This window comes from Urtica dioica, chromosome 6 (genome assembly GCF_054948205.1).
Source record: "Urtica dioica subsp. dioica isolate 48M chromosome 6, U.dioica_male_clone48M_v1_H2, whole genome shotgun sequence".
In the NCBI taxonomy this organism is placed as follows: Eukaryota; Viridiplantae; Streptophyta; class Magnoliopsida; order Rosales; family Urticaceae; genus Urtica; species Urtica dioica.
The window spans coordinates 15,978,366-15,996,785 of record NC_142761.1 but is presented as its reverse complement, the minus strand read 5'-3'; the positions used below and the strand labels follow the sequence as shown (position 1 = coordinate 15,996,785).

The 18,420-nt window shown below is 50.3% G+C and overlaps 1 protein-coding gene across 3 annotated transcripts; it reads left to right on the top strand.

Annotated features, from left to right (window-relative positions):
* Window positions 1–1,131: 1,131 nt before the first annotated feature.
* LOC149393438 (uncharacterized) lies at window positions 1,132–2,893 on the top strand. 3 transcript variants are annotated; one of them, XM_089618373.1, is made up of 2 exons: window positions 1,132–1,283; window positions 2,054–2,893. In XM_089618373.1, the coding sequence occupies exon 2, from the start codon at window positions 2,090–2,092 to the stop codon at window positions 2,732–2,734; it is 645 nt and encodes a 214-aa protein (XP_089474499.1). In that variant the 5' UTR covers window positions 1,132–1,283; window positions 2,054–2,089; the 3' UTR covers window positions 2,735–2,893. The 3 variants fall into 3 exon arrangements, with proteins under 3 accessions (XP_089474499.1, XP_089474498.1, XP_089474497.1); XM_089618372.1 differs by having other exon boundaries at window positions 2,001–2,893; XM_089618371.1 differs by having other exon boundaries at window positions 1,971–2,893.
* Window positions 2,894–18,420: the final 15,527 nt, after the last annotated feature.

The following is an 18,420-nucleotide window of genomic DNA, read 5'->3' as shown; positions in this document are numbered from 1 at the left end:
AATTCGCAAATATTGAATGACGACAGACTTGCTTCGTCGAAAAGCTTAAACACGAGTTGTAAATTGATTTGTGAGCAAGAGAGAGAACTTCAACTATATATATATATATATATATATATATATATTCACAATTTGTATTTTACTTGACTATAACTAATTACTAGAATTAATGAACTACATGTCAAAATAACATAACATATGCTTTCATAATTGTAATAAAATCGATCGGGTATATTCTGGAATAAATACATTATACAAGATTAAAATAAGAAGATTTTTTTATTCAACTGTCACTAAAATAAGTATTCACCAATCGAATTTGAGTTGGATATAACTAGTTACTATAATTAAAGAACTAAAGGTCAAAATAAAATAACATTATTTGCAAAATTGTAAATAAAAATTACTGAGTAATGATATCTAGTTTGGTCTAGTGGTAATTTCACATCACGTCCAAAGTGGAGATAGTTGATTCAATTGTCATCGACATCAAATGCCCTTTAAGACGGCCGAATATAACTGAAATAACTATCATGTATAAGACAAATCAGACTATCTGATTAAAATTCTTCAAATGATATGCAATTGTAAGATTTGATATAGTATAAGTCCTATAATTTTTCTTTAACATATAGCATTGAATAGTTTTTACAATAATTATACTATAGAGTTTTGTTATTTACAAAATTACATTATATAATTTTGATGACGGTTAATGAATGCTAATTTACAATTTTTGGCTTGAATTATTATTTTTTTTAATCGAAGTTTCAGAACCATAATTCAAATGGTTAGATTTTTTTTTTACATGAGGTTTAACTGATTATAATTTAGGGTGTTTTAGTTAAAAACCAATTAAAAATGAATAGATTTGTAAAATAGCAAATTTTTTACTTTATGATTATTTGTTTTTGAAGTGATAGATTATTTATATAAAATCGTAAAAAAATTATTTACAATGTAAAAAACATTTAACAATTTAATTTTAGTTATTTAGTTAAAAACTTGAAACTTTGACCATTTTAATCAAGCACTATTTATTATTCTAAAATTTATAATGAAATTCTATATATATATATATATATATATATATATATATATATATATATATATATATATATAATTGAAGATTTGTCCTTTGAGTGACCTGTCAAACAAAACCTAGCAAATAAAGTGTAAAAGCTTTTAGACCCGCGACATAAACTTGCAGCAGATATAGGAGAAGAGAGGGAAGCAGATTTGGCGAGGAAGAAGAGGCTTGGACGGACTTCTTCTCCACCAAGGTAAAGAAATCCTTGAGCTTTCTCTTCTTGCTCCAAAATCCAAAAGGAAAAGTTAGGGTATTGCATATTGGTCTTCGAATCAAAGCTCGATTAAACACATAATTCGAATATTATTGTTGATTGTAGCTTGATTTCACGAATTCCCTTCTCAGTTTTATGTTATGGAGTCCGAACTTCACATGATTAAATTGGGGATTTTCATATTTTCTAGGGTTCTGATTATTGATAATAAGATATTACGTGTTGAATTTGTTGTTCGGATGTTATTGAAATTGATTTGGACTTGTCGTGCTATACTTTCGAAACCTCAAATTCTTGCTTGCGTTGCGTGTGTTTATATTTGTCGACACTTGCACTTCTGAGCTTCATGGATTCCAGCTCTGTTTGAATACTAGTTTCAGATTTATTTAGTAATTATGCTTAAACACACGTTAGAACATACATTTTTGTTTCTTATAAAGAACCCTAGTATTTCCGGGTCACTTAGATTTAATTAATTGATGTTTTCTCTGTATAAAGACTTAACTATCAGCTAAATTAAGTTTTAACTCATGAGCCATATAGTGGACGTATTGTAATTGTTGCTCCTATTTTGTTTAGGGATTCGAATTAAAGGTGTATTGTTGTTGGTGATTTTTTTTATTACTTGTTTCCTTTGTCATTTTTATGTATTCCTTTCAAAAGCAGTTGTCCGAAGCTCGATTTTGCTGGTGGCAGAGTTTAATTTTGAGCTCAAAGCATCCTCGACCTCGATTCGATTCCTTTCGCAGGTCCCGAAACCAACAATACTATTCGAACATAAAAAAATGGCCTCTGTAGCAATGGAAGTTGAAGCAAACCCGCCGAAAACACTGCCTCCGAAGCCAGTGTTCGAGGCCTTGAAGGCCCACGAGATGTCGGACGGCCGACCCCAATTCCGGCGAGTCCGTGTCCCGGCGCATCGGAAAAAGCCCCTCGAGAAGGCGTGGATGGAAGTTTATACGCCCGTGTACGACCACATGAAGATCGATATCCGAATGAATCTGAAACACTGCCGGGTCGAGCTCAAGACCCGAAACAACACCCCCGATGTCGGAAACCTCCAGAAGTGCGCGGATTTTGTCAATGCCGTGACTCTCGGCTTCGAGCCCATCGACGCGGTGGCTCTTCTCCGGCTCGACGAGCTGTATGTCGAGTCGTTCGAGATCAAGGACGTGAAAACTCTTAAGGGAGAGCATCAGTCCCGGGCTATCGGGAGGCTCTCGGGAAAAGGCGGGAAGACAAAGTTTGCGATCGAGAACGCGACGAAGACGAGGATCGTGATCGCCGACACCAAGATTCACATTTTGGGGTCTTTCAAGCATATCAAGGTTGCCAGGGATTCGCTCTGCAACTTGATTATGGGCTCGCCGGCTGGCAAGGTTTACTCGAAGCTCAGAGCAGTCTCCGCTAGACTAGATGAAAGCTTTTAAATTGATTTTGTTTTTCTGTTTGTTTTCTTTCAATTATTTGTTGGGATTGTGCGAGTAATAGAGAGAGTGCTCATCTTGGTTGGTGGGATTTTGGTAATGAAATATTTGGGAATAGTAGTTCTCTTTTTAATTTTATCCGACTTTGAGTAGTTTAAGGGATATCAAGCCACTCATTATATATATATATATATATATATATATATATATATATATATATATATATATATATATATATATATATTATTATATATACAAGAGAAATTTTAACGTGCGATGCACGTAGTACTCCTTGTAATATAACATGTTAGTAGAAAAGGTCATACAATTCTGCAAGTAATTTTTTTTCTTCTTTTATAACTAAAAGGAAATTTTTTTATAAAAGATAAATACTATTTTTAAACCAAATTGATCGTAGATGTTAAAACTAAATCATATACCATTTAAAGCTCTATTTATTTTATTTTGTGGTTTCTAGTTTGATTGAATATGAGATGCCCTTTTCTTTTAAGGCTCTAAAATATTTGAAGGGAGCTATCGTATTGGTATATAATATATTCTAATGATGACCAAATGATTTTTTGTTCATTTATTTTAATAAGGACTTGGTAAATCGCCAAATATATTTCCGAATAATGAATTGAAATTATACATATATGTATATAACATAATAAGATACAAGAATTGAAATTAATAATATCTCATAAATTATTTAACATTATTATAATATATATATATATATATATATATATATGTTTGATCTATCCCTAACGGTACAACGAAAGCAATTTAGAATGGAAAACTTAATATTTTTTTCCCTGAAGCCACTCAACAACACTATAGAATCTACTAAATTTAGAGCAAAACGTCGAAGGAGGAATGAGTTAACTACTTAAACTTTATAGTAGAATTGAGCTCTAATATATTTCTAGTATACTAAAAAAAAAAAAAAAAAAAAAACCTCGTATCCCTTCAGAATTTGGATTTGGATCCGACTTACTTCTTATTTTATACACATTGTGTAGATTAAATGTTGTGATTGAATTGTAATCTTTTTTTTTGTAGTTGTTGAAATACAAAGCATTTTTATAATATATATATATATATATATATATATATATATATATATATATATGTAAAGCATTTTCATGATATATTTTTCTTTTACTATTGAAATCTGTGTTTCACACCACCCGCAGAATTTAAAGAACCTAAAGGAGCATGAGTCATATATTCTGCAGAAGACGTTCTTGCCAAGGCTGTGTGTACTTTTTCAGCCCACTAAGTCCAAACCATTGGGACCTCTTAGAGTACATTGCAATTTATGTATTTCTTTCATATTTAAACATTATAACAATGGTTTAAGCTCGATTATCCTGTTTGGATGTCTTTGGTATGTGATAATATTAACCACATTCTCGAATCAAGACTAGGGTTGTTGAAAATCTCAACAATTCTAATCTTGATTCGAAAATGTCTCAACTTGATATTATCATCAAGGTGGATTGGTCGATTCGAATCAAGAATTTCTTCATCTAAGTTTTTGTCACCCATCATCGCCAACGAGGGCATCGTATCTTGCCTATGTAAGTTGTTAAGCCGTTTTTTGGATTTAACATTTGAGGACACGTGGCGTGCCTGGAATAGTCACGTGCCTAGTATTGGATCGGCCCAAATTACTTTTCGAGAGTCCAAAGGGCTCAAGGAAGTTCGGGGCAAAGCCCAAAGCGTCCAGGAGCTTCAGAGGATCTTAGAATCGTAAAGAGGGGAACAATGCTTTGCCTTCTTCTTCGTCGGGAATGCGTTCTTCGTCTTTGATTCCTGGCCTGGAGGTCGAGCTCGCCTGGATGGTCGAGCTCTTCTGGAGGTTGAGCTCGCCTGAGGGGTCGAGCTCGTCTGGAGGTTGAGCTCGCCTGGGGGTCGAACCTGGCTGGAGGTCGAGCTCGCCTGGAGGGTCGAACCTGGCTGGAGGTCGAGCTCGTCTGGAGGTTGAGCTCGATTGGAGGGTCGAGCTTGCCTGGGGGTCGAGCTCGCCTGGGGGGGTCGAGCTCGCCTGGAGGTCGGGCCTGCTGGGAGGTTGAGCTCGCCCGGAGGTTGAGCTCGCCCGAAGGTTGAGCTTGCCTGGAGGTCGAGCCTGCTGGGAGGTGGAGCTCGCCCGGAGGTCGAGCCTGCTGGGAGGTGGAGCTCGCCCGGAGGTCGAGCTCGACTGGGGGTCGAGCTCGTCTGGTGGTCAAGCTCGCCTGGAGGTCGAGCTCGTCTAGAGGTCGAGCTCGCCTGGGGGTCGAGCTCGTCTGGAGGTCGAGCTCGTCTGGAGGTCGAGCTCGCCTGGTGGTCGAGCTCGTCTGGAGGTCGAGCTCGTCTGGATGTCGAGCTCGCCCGGGGGTCGAGCTCTTCTGGAGGTTGAGCTCGCCTGGGGGGCCTGCTGGGAGGTTGAGCTCCCCCGGAGGTCGAGCTTGCCTGGAGGTCGAGCCTGCTGGGAGGTTGAGCTCGCCCGGAGGTCGAGCTCGCCTGGGGGTCGAGCTCGTCTGGTGGTCGAGTTCGCCTGGAGGTCGATCTCGTCTGGAGGTCGAGCTCGCCTGGGGGTCTAGCTCGCCTGGTGGTCGAGCTCGTCTGGAGGTCGAGCTCGCCTAGGGGTCTAGCTCGCCTGGTGGTCGAGCTCGTCTGGAGGTCGAGCTCGTCTGGAGGTCGAGCTCGCCCGGGGGTCTAGCTCGCCTGGTGGTCGAGCTCGGTTTGGAGGTCGACCCTGGCTGGAGGTCGAGCTCGCCTAGGGGGGTCGAGCTCGCCTGGAGCTTGAGCTCGCCTGGGGGGTCGAGCTCGGCTTGGAGGTTGAGCTCGCCTGGGGGGTCGAGCGCTCCTGGAGGTCGCACCTGACTGGAGGGTGAGCTCGCCTGGGGGGGTCGAGTTCGCCTGGAGATCGCCCCTGCCTGGAGGTTGAGCTGGCCTGGGGGGTCGAGCGCTCCTGGAGGTCGCACCTGCCTGGAGGGTGAGCTCGCCTGGGGGGGTCGAGTTCGCCTGGAGATCGCCCCTGCCTGGAGGTTGAGCTCGCCTGGGGGGTCGAGCTCGCCTGGAGGTCGAGTCAGGCCTGGAGGTCGAGCTCGCCTGGAGGTCGCCCCGCCTGGAAGTCGAGCTCGCCTGGAGGTCGTCCTGCCTAGAGGGAGCTCGCCTGGGGGGTCGAGCTTGCCTGGAGGTCGCCCCTGCCTGGAGGGAGCTCGCCTGGGGGGGTCGAGCTCGCCTGGAGGTTGATTCTGGCCTGGAGGTCGAGCTCACCTGGAGGTCGCCCTGCCTGGAGGTCGAGCTCGCCTGGAGGTCGCCTTGCCTGGAGGGAGCTCGCCTGGAGGTCGCCCCTGCCTGGAGGTTGAGCTCGCCTGGGGGGCGTGACCGTGCTCTTCGTGAGCTGCCTATGTACCCGCTTTGCGGGATCAGGTCATGACGTAGTTCAGGGGATTCTCGGTTCAGACTCTATTCCAGAGTTGAGAGTTGAATTTTTTGGGGTTTAGTGTATTTTGAGTTCGGTGTGAATCCTGGACCTTTTTCTCCTTTAGTTTGGAATGAGTTCTGAGTTCGGAGTCCACTTGAGTTGGGAGAGTATTTGGCTGAGTGAATTCTGGGGTTGAGAGTCTCTGGGGTTTAGAGAGTTTTTTTTTTTAGTTCGGGGGATTCTCTTCAGTCGTCCCTTTGAGTTGAGAATGAGTGAACTATTTATAGGAAAAGAAACCGGTGCTTGATGCTTGGTTGATGCTTGGTTGGCGCTTGGTTGATGCTTGGTTGGTGCTTGGTTGATGCTTGGTTGGCGCTTGGTTGAAGCTTGGTTTTTAGTCATGCACATTTTTGGCATTTGACTAAATTGCCCTTTTATATTGTAACGTCGTTTTTGCGATTGAGGCTTCGTTTTTACCATAAGAAAAAGACGGCATAACATTAACCCCCCAGTTTCGCGTGCGACTTGTCGTGCGGGAAATTAAATTGTCTGGAGGTAGTTTTTCCTTGTCTTTTTGGCAATGGTCTTGGTGGGTGGTCGTCTGGACTTTGATCCCGTCGTTGATTTCGGGGCCATAGGGGCTATTAGCGACTTGATTTCGGGAATCAGGCGACCCTAATCCACGGGGGTCGGGAATTTCGGAGCCACGGAGGCCTTAAGCGACTCGATCACGGGGATCGAGCGACCCTAAACCACGGGGGTTAGTGCGGGATTTTCGGAGCCACGGGGGCCGTAAGCGACTCGATCACGGGGATCGAGCGACCCTAAACCACGGGGGTTAGTGCGGGATTTTCGGAGCCACGGGGGCCGTAAACGACTCAATCACGGGGATCGAGCGACCCTAAACCACATGGATTAGTGCGGGATTTTCGGAGCCACGGGGGCCGTAAGCGACTCGATCACGGGGATCGAGCGACCCTAAACCACGGGGGTTAGTGCGGTATTTTCGGAGCCACGGGGGCCTTAAGCGACTCGATCACGGGGATCGAGCGACCCTAAACCACGGGGGTTAGTGCGGGATTTTCGGAGCCACGGGGGCCGTAAGCGACTCGACCACGGGGATCGAGCGACCCTAAACCACGGGGGTTAGTGCGGGATTTTCGGAGCCACGGGGGCCGTAAGCGACTCGACCACGGGGATCGAGCGACCCTAAACCACGGGGGTTAGTGCGGGATTTTTGGAGCCACGGGAGCCGTAAGCGACTCGATCACGGGGATCGAGCGACCCTAAACCACGGGGGTTAGTGCGGGATTTTCGGAGCCACGGGGGCCGTAAGCGACTCGATCACGGGGATCGAGCGACCCTAAACCACGGGGGTTAGTGCGGGATTTTCGTAGCCACGGGGGCTAAGTTCCTTTAGGTGACAACGTTGAGAGGAGCCCTTTCCCTTTGAGCTCCGTTCTCATTGTTCCCCTTGCCGAATGCTTTGCCGTGTCGACTTGTCGAGGCTTCAGAGTTGTTGACCATTTTAAGAACAAACTCTTTTAGTTCTCCTCCTCGGATTAAGGACTCGATTTGTTTCTTCAAATCGATGCATCCAGAGGTCACATGTCCGTAACACTGGTGAAACTCGCAGTACTTGGACCGGTCTCGTTTAGTGGGATCGCTCTTTAGAGGCGCGGGGTCGGTAAACTTGTCGCGAGCTAACGCGAGGATCCTCTCAGGCGGGGCGTTCAGCGGAGTGAAATTCGAGTGGCCTCGAAATTTTTCCACCAACAGACTCTTTGAATTAGTATGAGGTCGTCCGGAATTGTCGGCACGCGCCTTTTTCCTTTTCTAGTCGTCGGACTCTTCGTCCTCCCTTCGGCGATTTCCTTGGTCGTTTGTCCTTCGGATCTGGACAAACTCTTCTAGAGTGATGTATTTCCCGGCTCGGGCCGTGAGCTCGGTCATTGTCTTTGGCTCTTTCTTGATCAAGGAATTGAGGAAGTCGCCAAGTAGGAGTCCGTCGAGAATCGCCGAAATGGCGTCGCCATCTTCGAACTTGTCAACTCTGTTCGAATCCTAAGTGAAACGTGACAAGTATTCGCACAAAGATTCGCTTCTCCTCTGCCTGACTGTCCGGAGGTGGCTCTTCCCCAACTTTCTCTCTCTAGAGCCGCTGAAGCGGGCACGAAAGTTTTGTTGCAGCTCCTCGAAAGATCGAATGGTTTCGGGCCTTAGCTTGAGGAACCATTGGTAGGCAGGGCCGCTCAAAGTGAGGCAAAAAGCCTGACACATGATCGCCATTGAGTGTCTCCCCACTTTCATCCACATCTGGTATTGCTGTATGTGACAAAGTGGGTCAGCCTTTCCATCGTAAGCAGGGATGCGCGGTAGAATGAAGTCGTGCTTGAAATCCTCTGCGAGGATATTCGTGGTGAATGGAGACGCAGCGTCTTCCATCATGTTGCGGACGTCTGGCGTCAATGTTTGGGTTGCCCTTATGCCTTGCACTTCGTCCCTCAACTTTTGGAAGAGTGTCATCACGTCCGTATTGTCAGTGGGGGTTGCCGCGGGGGCAAGTCTCGTCGTGCGTCCTCTTTCGTTAGACGCCTGGTCGAGAGGCGCAATGTGTGTTAGAGTTGTATTGGTTGGGATCGGTCCCGTTGCCGCTCGGGGGTTCGCCGGGGGGTGGGGATTCCGTGGAACCTCCCATCGAACATTTAGCGGTTGCCTTTGGTCTCCGCCATGGCGGGTCCCGGGTCTCGGGTTATGGACGCGTCTTGGTGGTGCGAACCTTCGAGTATCGCCGCTATCCGCCATGTCCTCTTCGTGGCCTCGGCGATCGAAGGTGGACGGACGCGACCGATCCGTTGTAGCCTCGACGAAGGAGCGAGAGCTTTGTGAGGCAGCCGGGTGATTTCGTGGCCTTGGCTCGACCATCGCTCGACCAGCTTGACGGCGTCGGTGATGGTCATGAACTCCTCGCGCTCTTTCGAGGTGGTTGTGGCCGATGTCCTGAATGCTTGGATCGGGGACGTCATCGTTTTCTCCTTGAAGGGGCTCGGGTGCTTCGCCTTCGGGGTTGTCGTCGGGGACTTGCTCCGAGTCTTCAATTTCTGGTCCCAGCGGGATATACTCCGGTATGTCTTGCTCGTCGAAGACGTCGTTGATGAGGGTGTCTTGGCCTCCGAGTCTCCCAACAACGCCGGCGAGACGAAAGATACTCGTCTCGATTCGCTCCATTCTTGCGTCTCGGACGCCTTGAACGAGTACGGGGAGAGATTCCTCTCTGGGGGCGTCATTCTCTTGGGCTTGACGGGCTCGGGCCCGAGTGTTGAATGCGATGCTTCCCGTCGGAGGGGCGCCGCCCTCGGAAATGGCTAGGTGGCTAGCCATTTGTTGTACGTGAGTTTTGTGGTCTTCCGCGGAGGAAGTGAGTTTGCCGGTGGAGAGCTCGTGGTTGTTCTCGAGACGCCCTCCTTCTAGCGCCAAAATGTTAAGCCGTTTTTTGGATTTAACATTTCAGGACACGTGGCGTGCCTGGAATAGTCACGTGCCTAGTATTGGATCGGCCCAAATAACTTTTCGAGAGTCCAAAGGGCTCAAGGAAGTTCGGGGCAAAGCCCAAAGCGTCCAGGAACTTCAGAGGATCTTAGAATCGTAAAGAGGGAAACAATGCTTTGCCTTCTTCTTCGTCGGGAATGCGTTCTTCGTCTTTGATTCCTGGCCTGGAGGTCGAGCTCGCCTGGATGGTCGAGCTCTTCTGGAGGTTGAGCTCGCCTGAGGGGTCGAGCTCGTCTGGAGGTTGAGCTCGCCTGGGGGTCGAACCTGGCTGGAGGTCGAGCTCGCCTGGAGGGTCGAACCTGGCTGGAGGTCGAGCTCGTCTGGAGGTTGAGCTCGATTGGAGGGTCGAGCTTGCCTGGGGGTCGAGCTTGCCTGGGGGGGTCGAGCTCGCCTGGAGGTCGGGCCTGCTGGGAGGTCGAGCTCGCCCGGAGGTCGAGCTTGCCTGGAGGTCGAGCCTGCTGGGAGGTGGAGCTCGCCCGGAGGTCGAGCTCGACTGGGGGTCGAGCTCGTCTGGTGGTCGAGCTCGCCTGGAGGTCGAGCTCGTCTAGAGGTCGAGCTCGCCTGGGGGTCGAGCTCGTCTGGAGGTCGAGCTCGTCTGGAGGTCGAGCTCGCCTGGTGGTCGAGCTCGTCTGGAGGTCGAGCTCGTCTGGATGTCGAGCTCGCCCGGGGGTCGAGCTCTTCTGGAGGTTGAGCTCGCCTGGGGGGTCAAGCTCGCCCGAGGGTCGAGCTCTTCTGGAGGTTGAGCTCGCCTGGGGGGCCTGCTGGGAGGTTGAGCTCCCCCGGAGGTCGAGCTTGCCTGGAGGTCGAGCCTGCTGGGAGGTTGAGCTCGCCCGGAGGTCGAGCTCGCCTGGGGGTCGAGCTCGTCTGGTGGTCGAGCTCGCCTGGAGGTCGAGCTCGTCTGGAGGTCGAGCTCGCCTGGGGGTCTAGCTCGCCTGGTGGTCGAGCTCGTCTGGAGGTCGAGCTCGCCTAGGGGTCTAGCTCGCCTGGTGGTCGAGCTCGTCTGGAGGTCGAGCTCGTCTGGAGGTCGAGCTCGCCCGGGGGTCTAGCTCGCCTGGTGGTCGAGCTCGGTTTGGAGGTCGACCCTGGCTGGAGGTCGATCTCGCCTAGGGGGGTCGAGCTCGCCTGGAGCTTGAGCTCGCCTGGGGGGTCGAGCTCGGCTTGGAGGTTGAGCTCGCCTGGGGGGTCGAGCGCTCGTGGAGGTCGCACCTGCCTGGAGGGTGAGCTCGCCTGGGGGGGTCGAGTTCGCCTGGAGATCACCCCTGCCTGGAGGTTGAGCTGGCCTGGGGGGTCGAGCGCTCCTGGAGGTCGCACCTGCCTGGAGGGTGAGCTCGCCTGGGGGGGTCGAGTTCGCCTGGAGATCGTCCCTGCCTGGAGGTTGAGCTCGCCTAGGGGGTCGAGCTCCCTGGAGGTTGAGTCTGGCCTGGAGGTCGAGCTCGCCTGGAGGTCGCCCCGCCTGGAAGTCGAGCTAGCCTGGAGGTCGCCCTGCCTAGAGGGAGCTCGCCTGGGGGGTCGAGCTCGCCTGGAGGTCGCCCCTGCCTGGAGGGAGCTCGCCTGGGGGGGTTGAGCTCGCCTGGAGGTCAAGCTCTCCTGGAGGTCGCCCTGCCTGGAGGTCGAGCTCGCCTGGAGGTCGCCTTGCCTGGAGGGAGTTCGCCTGGGGTGGTCGAGCTCGCCTGGAGGTCGCCCCTGCCTGGAGGTTGAGCTCGCCTGGGAGGCGTGGCCGTGCTCTTCGTGAGCTGCCTACGTACCCGCTTTGCGGGATCAGGTCATGATGTAGTTCAGGGGATTCTCGGTTCAGACTCTATTCCAGAGTTGAGAGTGGAATTTTTTGGGGTTTGGTGTATTTTGAGTTCGGTGTGAATCCTGGACCTTTTTCTCCTTTAGTTCGGAATGAGTTCTGAGTTCGGAGTCCACTTGAGTTGGGAGAGTATTTGGCTGAGTGAATTCTGGGGTTGAGAGTCTCTGGGGTTTAGAGAGTTTTTTTTTTGAGTTCGGGGGATTCTCTTCAGTCGTCCCTTTGAGTTGAGAATGAGTGAACTATTTATAGGAAAAGAAACCGGTGCTTGATGCTTGGTTGATGCTTGGTTGGCGCTTGGTTGATGCTTGGTTGGTGCTTGGTTGATGATTGGTTGGCGCTTGATTGAAGCTTGGTTTTTAGTCATGCACATTTTTTGGCATTTGACTAAATTGCCCTTTTATATTGTAACGTCGTTTTTGCAATTGAGGCGTCGTTTTTACCATAAGAAAAAGACGGCATAACATAAGTCATGACTTGCAGTTTTCATATCCCTAAGCAATACTTTTTATTTTTATTGTAACTACAAAAGGCAAGTTGCTTTGCTCCAAGTGTGTACGTCAAGAAGTTCTTTTCTGGTGTGGATCAACACAAACATGCTCTACTTCCTTTCGCATGCAAAAGAGGATGTTGTAAATGCGCATGGCCTGCTTTCACAACTTGAGACATTCATGCTTGCGTATGTTCCACAAATCGGCTAGAAAGTGAAGCATAAACAAGGTGTATATCGAACAAGAAAGTCTTATTTGTAACCCCGTTATTGCGGCTCTCGCAGCTTGCTCTTCAAATCCACTCGTAGCATCATCCAAAAACAGATCTACAACAACTAATTACAACATTACCGATCTAACAAAAACTTGACAACATTTCCCCTATAATACTTTTTTTTTTAAATAATACTTAGATTTAAATAAAGTTTGACATAACTCATTATGGCATAATTCAAAATTTTCACATTTTATAAAACCTATATAATGAAATCTAAGCAATGTACATGACTATATGTAAAGCAATAAAAACTACAAACTTCTTGAAGCGTTCTTGATCTTTGAGAAGGCTTGTGTTGCTAAACATACTCTCGTCTATTAGGATTTCGATGTGAGCATGTTTCTTAGTTGGACTATGTTGTTGTGTATTCTTCAACATCAAAACTCAAATTTTAAAGCTTATCGTCTAATAGAGCTCGAGTTACCAGTGGTTACCATTGCGCAAAATCACACCCGCAAGCGCGCATGTCGCCTAATTAATATAGTGTACAATAACTACCAGTATAGATTGCACAAAGATTAGAACATTTAAAGATTAAACAAACTTGATGCAAATCAATTTTAAAGAATTGAGAGATGATTTTAACAATTAACGAAAATAAAATTATACCAAAACTAATAAACAATCATAAGATTTTAGTCAAGGGAAAGCAAGTGTTATGATTTCACCGGAATGAACTAAGTTGGGGATTGTTGTCAATGGTGCCCACAAGAAGAGTTGTAATCTTTATATTGTACATTTGATGTAATAAAGTCTCATGAAGACTCTTGCTTGTAATTGCTTATTCATTAATAAAAAGTTGAAACGTTCATTCATTCTTCCGTGTCTGTTTGAAGCTTTATGATAAAACATTAGTCTTTAGTCTATAAACAAACTAAACAACTTACGAAGAGACAAATGTAGATTTGCATGAACAAACTCTTCGTAGTTTGCTTAAAACGATATATTCGCAATCTAAGGGTCAAAGGACTATTGACCCCAGTATGATTGTTAGAAGAATCTATAATGTCTGGTTATGAGATATTGAGAGTTGGAGACTCTATAGTTCTTCTAGGTATCTTCCGAAGGTACTGAATTGACCAGTGCACTTCTAGAGACAAGATAAGAACAAACCATTTAACCTCTTATGTCTCGAAGTCACTACGTATGAATTGCATCGTGCTTACCTTAATCTTGAAATGAGACATGTCATTTCACACCTTAGTATTCTCATTTGAGAAAGTCAGAGTTCGGACTCACTATGTGATTCCGAACAAGACCTGTTACCGGTCCGTCCCGGCCCGGTAAGGCAACGACGGCCACGATAGCGGCTTCCCCGAATCTCTCCCGACGCACGACCACCCCTGAGCCGGCCCTCGTCGCCATGGCCGTCTCAGAGCCGTCCATGGCCGAGTCAGAGCCGTCCATGGCCTCCTGGGCCGGGTCAGAGGCGTCCAAGGCCGAGTCAGAGCCGTTCATGGCCTCCATGGCCGGGTCAGAGGCGTCCAAGGCCGAGTCAGAGCCGTCCATGGCCTCCATGGCCGGGTCAGAGGCATCCAAGGCCGAGTCAGAGCCGTCCATGGCCGGGTCAGAGGCGTCCATGGCCGGGTCAGAGCCGTCCATGGCCGACTCAGAGCCGTCCATGGCCTCCATGGCCGAGTCAGAGGCAGCCCTCGGCCAAGGGACCCTCAAAACGTCCCTTGGTCGCCTATAAATACCGGGGTCCCTCCCCTGGTCCAGGTAATCCATTCTTGAGTACTGAAACGCTGCTGAACTCATACTTCACTCGTTTCTCTCAAGTCTCGACCCCTAAACACTTAAACCCTCTATACACCACCTCAATCCTACTAATGTTGAGCGTTGGAGAGGTAAACAGAGGCAACCCCTCTGTTTCCCCTTTGTAGTTCACATATTCTCTAATGCTTTTCAGGTACCGAGACGAGGTGAACTTCTACCACGGCTAAGGGACGACTTGAGATATCAAGTCTGACACGCTCGAGTCAAGACGAGACCACTTGGTCCGGCCTTGGGTCTAACCGCCTTTGACTCCTAAATCATTGTCCGAAAAACTGCGACAACATTTTGGCGCTAGAAGGAGGGGACCACCGACCTTAGCACGCTCTCCCTTCCATTTCCTCAACTTCACTACGTCTACGACTCTCGAGAGATGAGTGACATTCCCACGACCTCCGCTGGCACTCGAGCTACGAGCTCGAGGTACGGTCTTCGAAGCCTTGCTCACCGTCTTGAAGGGCAACCTCGTGATAACGAGAGCCAGCCCCAAGACCCGGTGAACGACCCCGAGGCCGCGATCCGAGAGGATACGGCCCGGTGGCTCGCGGAGCTTCTTGACCGTCCCGGCGTCGACGGCTCGCTCATCGCCAATCTCCTCGGCTACGACGTCGAGGATCGATCCGCCCGAGACGACTCTGACCCCGACTACATGGGGGAGTCAAGGACCAATGAGGCGACTCCTAGCCTCGCCCAAACACGGCCCGAGAGGTCCAATGGTACATTGGCCGATCCTTCTCACCCGGCGCGACGACAGGTACGGTCACAGTCACGGGGACTCGCCCCCTCGGTTTCAAGAGGCGGCCGGACACGGCCCCTCGCCGAGGAGTGGGCGACTCTGGTTGACGATGGGGCCGATAGCCGAAGCGCTCGTCGGACGATTCGACCAAGGGCGACCTCGCCTCGCCACGCACCGAGTGTGGACCTTAGAGAGCGCTTGACGGTGCAGAGAAACTCCCGAGGGGAGGATCTCCACCAAAGGCTCAACTCTCGGAGGGACGCGCTTCCCGCCGCAACTCTCGGCCGGCCTCAGGCCAATGTCGTGGACCAAGCGTCCAACGAACGCCGACCGGTGACTCCCGTGGCCCCGACGGTCGGTCCCACTAACGGGCTTGATATGGTCACGATGATTCAGAGCCTCCAAAACCAAATCATCGAGATGAGGGAGTCGGGGAGGCAACGGCCGTACGGAGGGATTGAGGAATCATACTCTCCCTTTGCCGCTCAAATCCTCGCGCAGCCTTGCGTGGGGAACTTCAAACTACCGTCCAACCCTCCCTATGATGGACGGACGGACCCGAACTTCCACATCCAACACTACGAGACGTGGATGACAATGCAAGGACAGACGGACGCCACCCTCTGTCAGGCCTTCAGCCTGACCCTCATAGGGTCGGGATTTGGGTGGTTCCGAAGCCTAAGGCCGGGGAGCATCTCGTCTTTCCGGGCCTTGCGAGAGGCTTTCCTTGCTCGATTCGCAACCCTCGTGGCGCAAAAGAAGTCGAAGACCCACCTCCTCTCCATCCGACAAGGGAGAGACGAGACACTGAGACAATACCTCGCCCGCTTCACCGAGGAGTCTCACAAAGTCGAAGGGTTCGACGATAAGGATGCCATCACGGCAATCACCGAGGGAGTGCGCATGAGCGACTTCCTCAAATCCATTGTTGGAAAAGTCCCGCGAGACATGGCGGAGCTAATGGCGAGAGCCCGCACGTATGTGGGAATCGAGGACTATCTCGATGGCCGGGATGGCCGAAAGTCAGGGGGACAGTAGTCGCCGCCGCGACGACCAGGACGGAGATCGCCCCGACCCTCGAAAGAGGATGAATAAGGGAGGCCAGGCCCCTAACGGCCGCTCCCTCCCTGGGCCGAGGCCGCCGCATGTCGATAGCTTCCGAAAGTTCTCGACCTTTACTCCTCTGAATACTCCGCCGGAGCGGATCCTGGCTCTGCACCGTGACAAGCTGGGAAGTCCGACTCCTCTCACGAAGGATCCTGCCAAGAGGGATCGAAGTAAGTTCTGTGAATACCACCAGGATCACGGGCATCTGACGTCCGAATGCTATCAACTCAAGCGTCAAATTGAGGCCCTGATTCAAGATGGGAAACTGAAGGAATACGTCCTTAGAACGATCGGGACGGCCGCGGCGCACGGGGAGTGCCCACGGCAAGAAAAGAAAGGTCCGGCGACGGTGACCGTCACGGACCGAGCGGCGATCGAAGAACCGGAGAGCTCGCAACTACACATCGTGGGCGCGATCTTGGGCGGCCCGGAGTTCGGAGACTCGGCCACGCAGAGGATAAAGTACGTGCGCGAAGTTTCCCAAGGGAAAATAGCGCACTACATCAATCACACGTACGAGGCCCCTCCTCCGGCCCCGTTCGAATCCATGTTCTTCACCGGCCAAGAGGCGGCACGAGTGCTCCATCCACACAACGACGCGATAGTCGTCTCTGCCCCTGTCGCCAACAATCTCGTCCGGAGAATCCTAATCGACAATGGGAGCTCCGCCGACATAATCTTCAAGTCGGCGTTGATCAGGATGAAGCTATCCGGGATGAGACCGACCCCGATCTCGACCCCGCTCTTCGGCTTCTCCGGGGAGAGGGTCATGACGGAGGGAACTATCGACCTCCCGGTTACCTTCGGTACCCCGGGAGGGCTTGAGGTTATCCACATCGTGTCGTTCCTTGTCGTGGATCAGCCCTCGGCATACAATATCATCGTCGGCCGCCCGACTCTCAATCGGTTGAAGGCCATAATGTCCACGTACCATCTGATGATGAAGTTCCCAACCGAGAAGGGGATCGCCGTAATGCTGGGAGACCAGTCAATGGCAAGGATGTGCTACATCCAGGGCGTGGACGGAAAAGGGAAAGGAATGATGGTGAGCACCGTCTTCCAGCTCGGGGACAAATTCCCCTGCAAGATAGAGGAAGGAGGCACCTTCGGAGAACTGGACCAAAGGGACGATGTCGAGCGTCGAAAGGTGGACATGCCAGACGACCTCATTCCCGTCGTGTTGGATGACGCCAAGCCTGACCAAGTAGTCAAGGTAGGCGCCCAACTCCCGTCCGGGATCCGAGTCGAGCTCGCCGCCTTCCTCCGCAAGCACAAAGATGTCTTTGCGTGGACACACGCTGACATGCCGGGGATCGACCCCGAAATAATGGATCACCGTCTCAATGACGACAAGAGAGTGGCCGAGCGCGTCCAAGCGCGACGGACATTCAGCGGGGAGAGGTACTAAGCCATTGGTGAAGAGGTTGACAAACTTCTCACCGCCGACTTCATCAGAGAGGCGGAGTACCCCAAGTGGGTGTCCAATGTGGTGATGGTCAAGAAGCCAAACGGGAAGTGGCGGATCTGTATCGACTACAAAGATCTCAACAAGGCCTGCCCAAAAGATAGCTTTCCTCTCCCGAGGATCGAGCAACTCGTGGACGCCACGGCCGGCCACGAGTTGTTGAGTTTCATGGACGCCTACTCAGGCTACAACCAGATCCGCATGCACGAGCCGGATCAGATCAAGACCACCTTTGTTACGAACCACAGACTCAATTGTTACAAGGTCATGCCCTTTGGTCTCAAAAATGCGGGAGCGACGTATCAAAGGTTGGTGAACCGAATGTTCGCCAATCAAATTGGAAAAACCATGGAGGTCTACGTGGACGATATGCTCGTCAAAAGCCTCAAGGCCCACGACCACGTTCGAGACCTTAGGGAGATGTTCATGATCCTGCGACGCTACAGGATGAAGCTCAACCCCAACAAGTGCGCTTTTGGGGTCGAGTCCGGAAAATTCTTGGGCTACATGGTTAGCCGCTGCGGGATCGAGGCTAACCCCGAGAAGATCAGGGCGATCTTAGAGATGAGGTCGCCACAAAAAGTAAAAGAAGTTCAGAGCTTGACGGGAAGGATCGCCGCCCTGACGCGATTCGTTTCCAAAGCCACCGATAGGTGCCAACCGTTTTTCATGGCACTGAAGAAGACCGACGGGTTCGTATGGACGAGGGAGTGCGAGGAAGCATTCCGCGAAATGAAGGCCTATTTCACCTCCCCCCGTTCCTCGCGAAGCCAAAAAATGGCGAAACCTTGTACATCTACCTCGCGGTTTCTGACAGGGCCGTGAGCGCGGTTCTCATACGCGAAGAAGACAAGGTGCAATGGCCGGACTATTACGTTAGCAAGGCTCTCCTCGACGCTGAGACTCGATACCCGGAAATCGAGAGATTGTCCCTCGCCCTCGTCATGAGCGCTAGAAAACTCTGACCCTACTTTCAGGCGCACCCAATTGTGGTCCGCACGGGACATCCCATCGAGAAGGCCCTTCAAAAGGGACCTCCTCTTGAATGACCATATGGTCCCAAGAGTTGGGCGAGTACGGG

Coding starts and splice junctions, on each gene's coding strand:
- LOC149393438 (XM_089618373.1), top strand. CDS start 2,090: ATGGCCTCTGTAGCAATGGAAGTTGAAGCAAACCCGCCGAAAACACTG.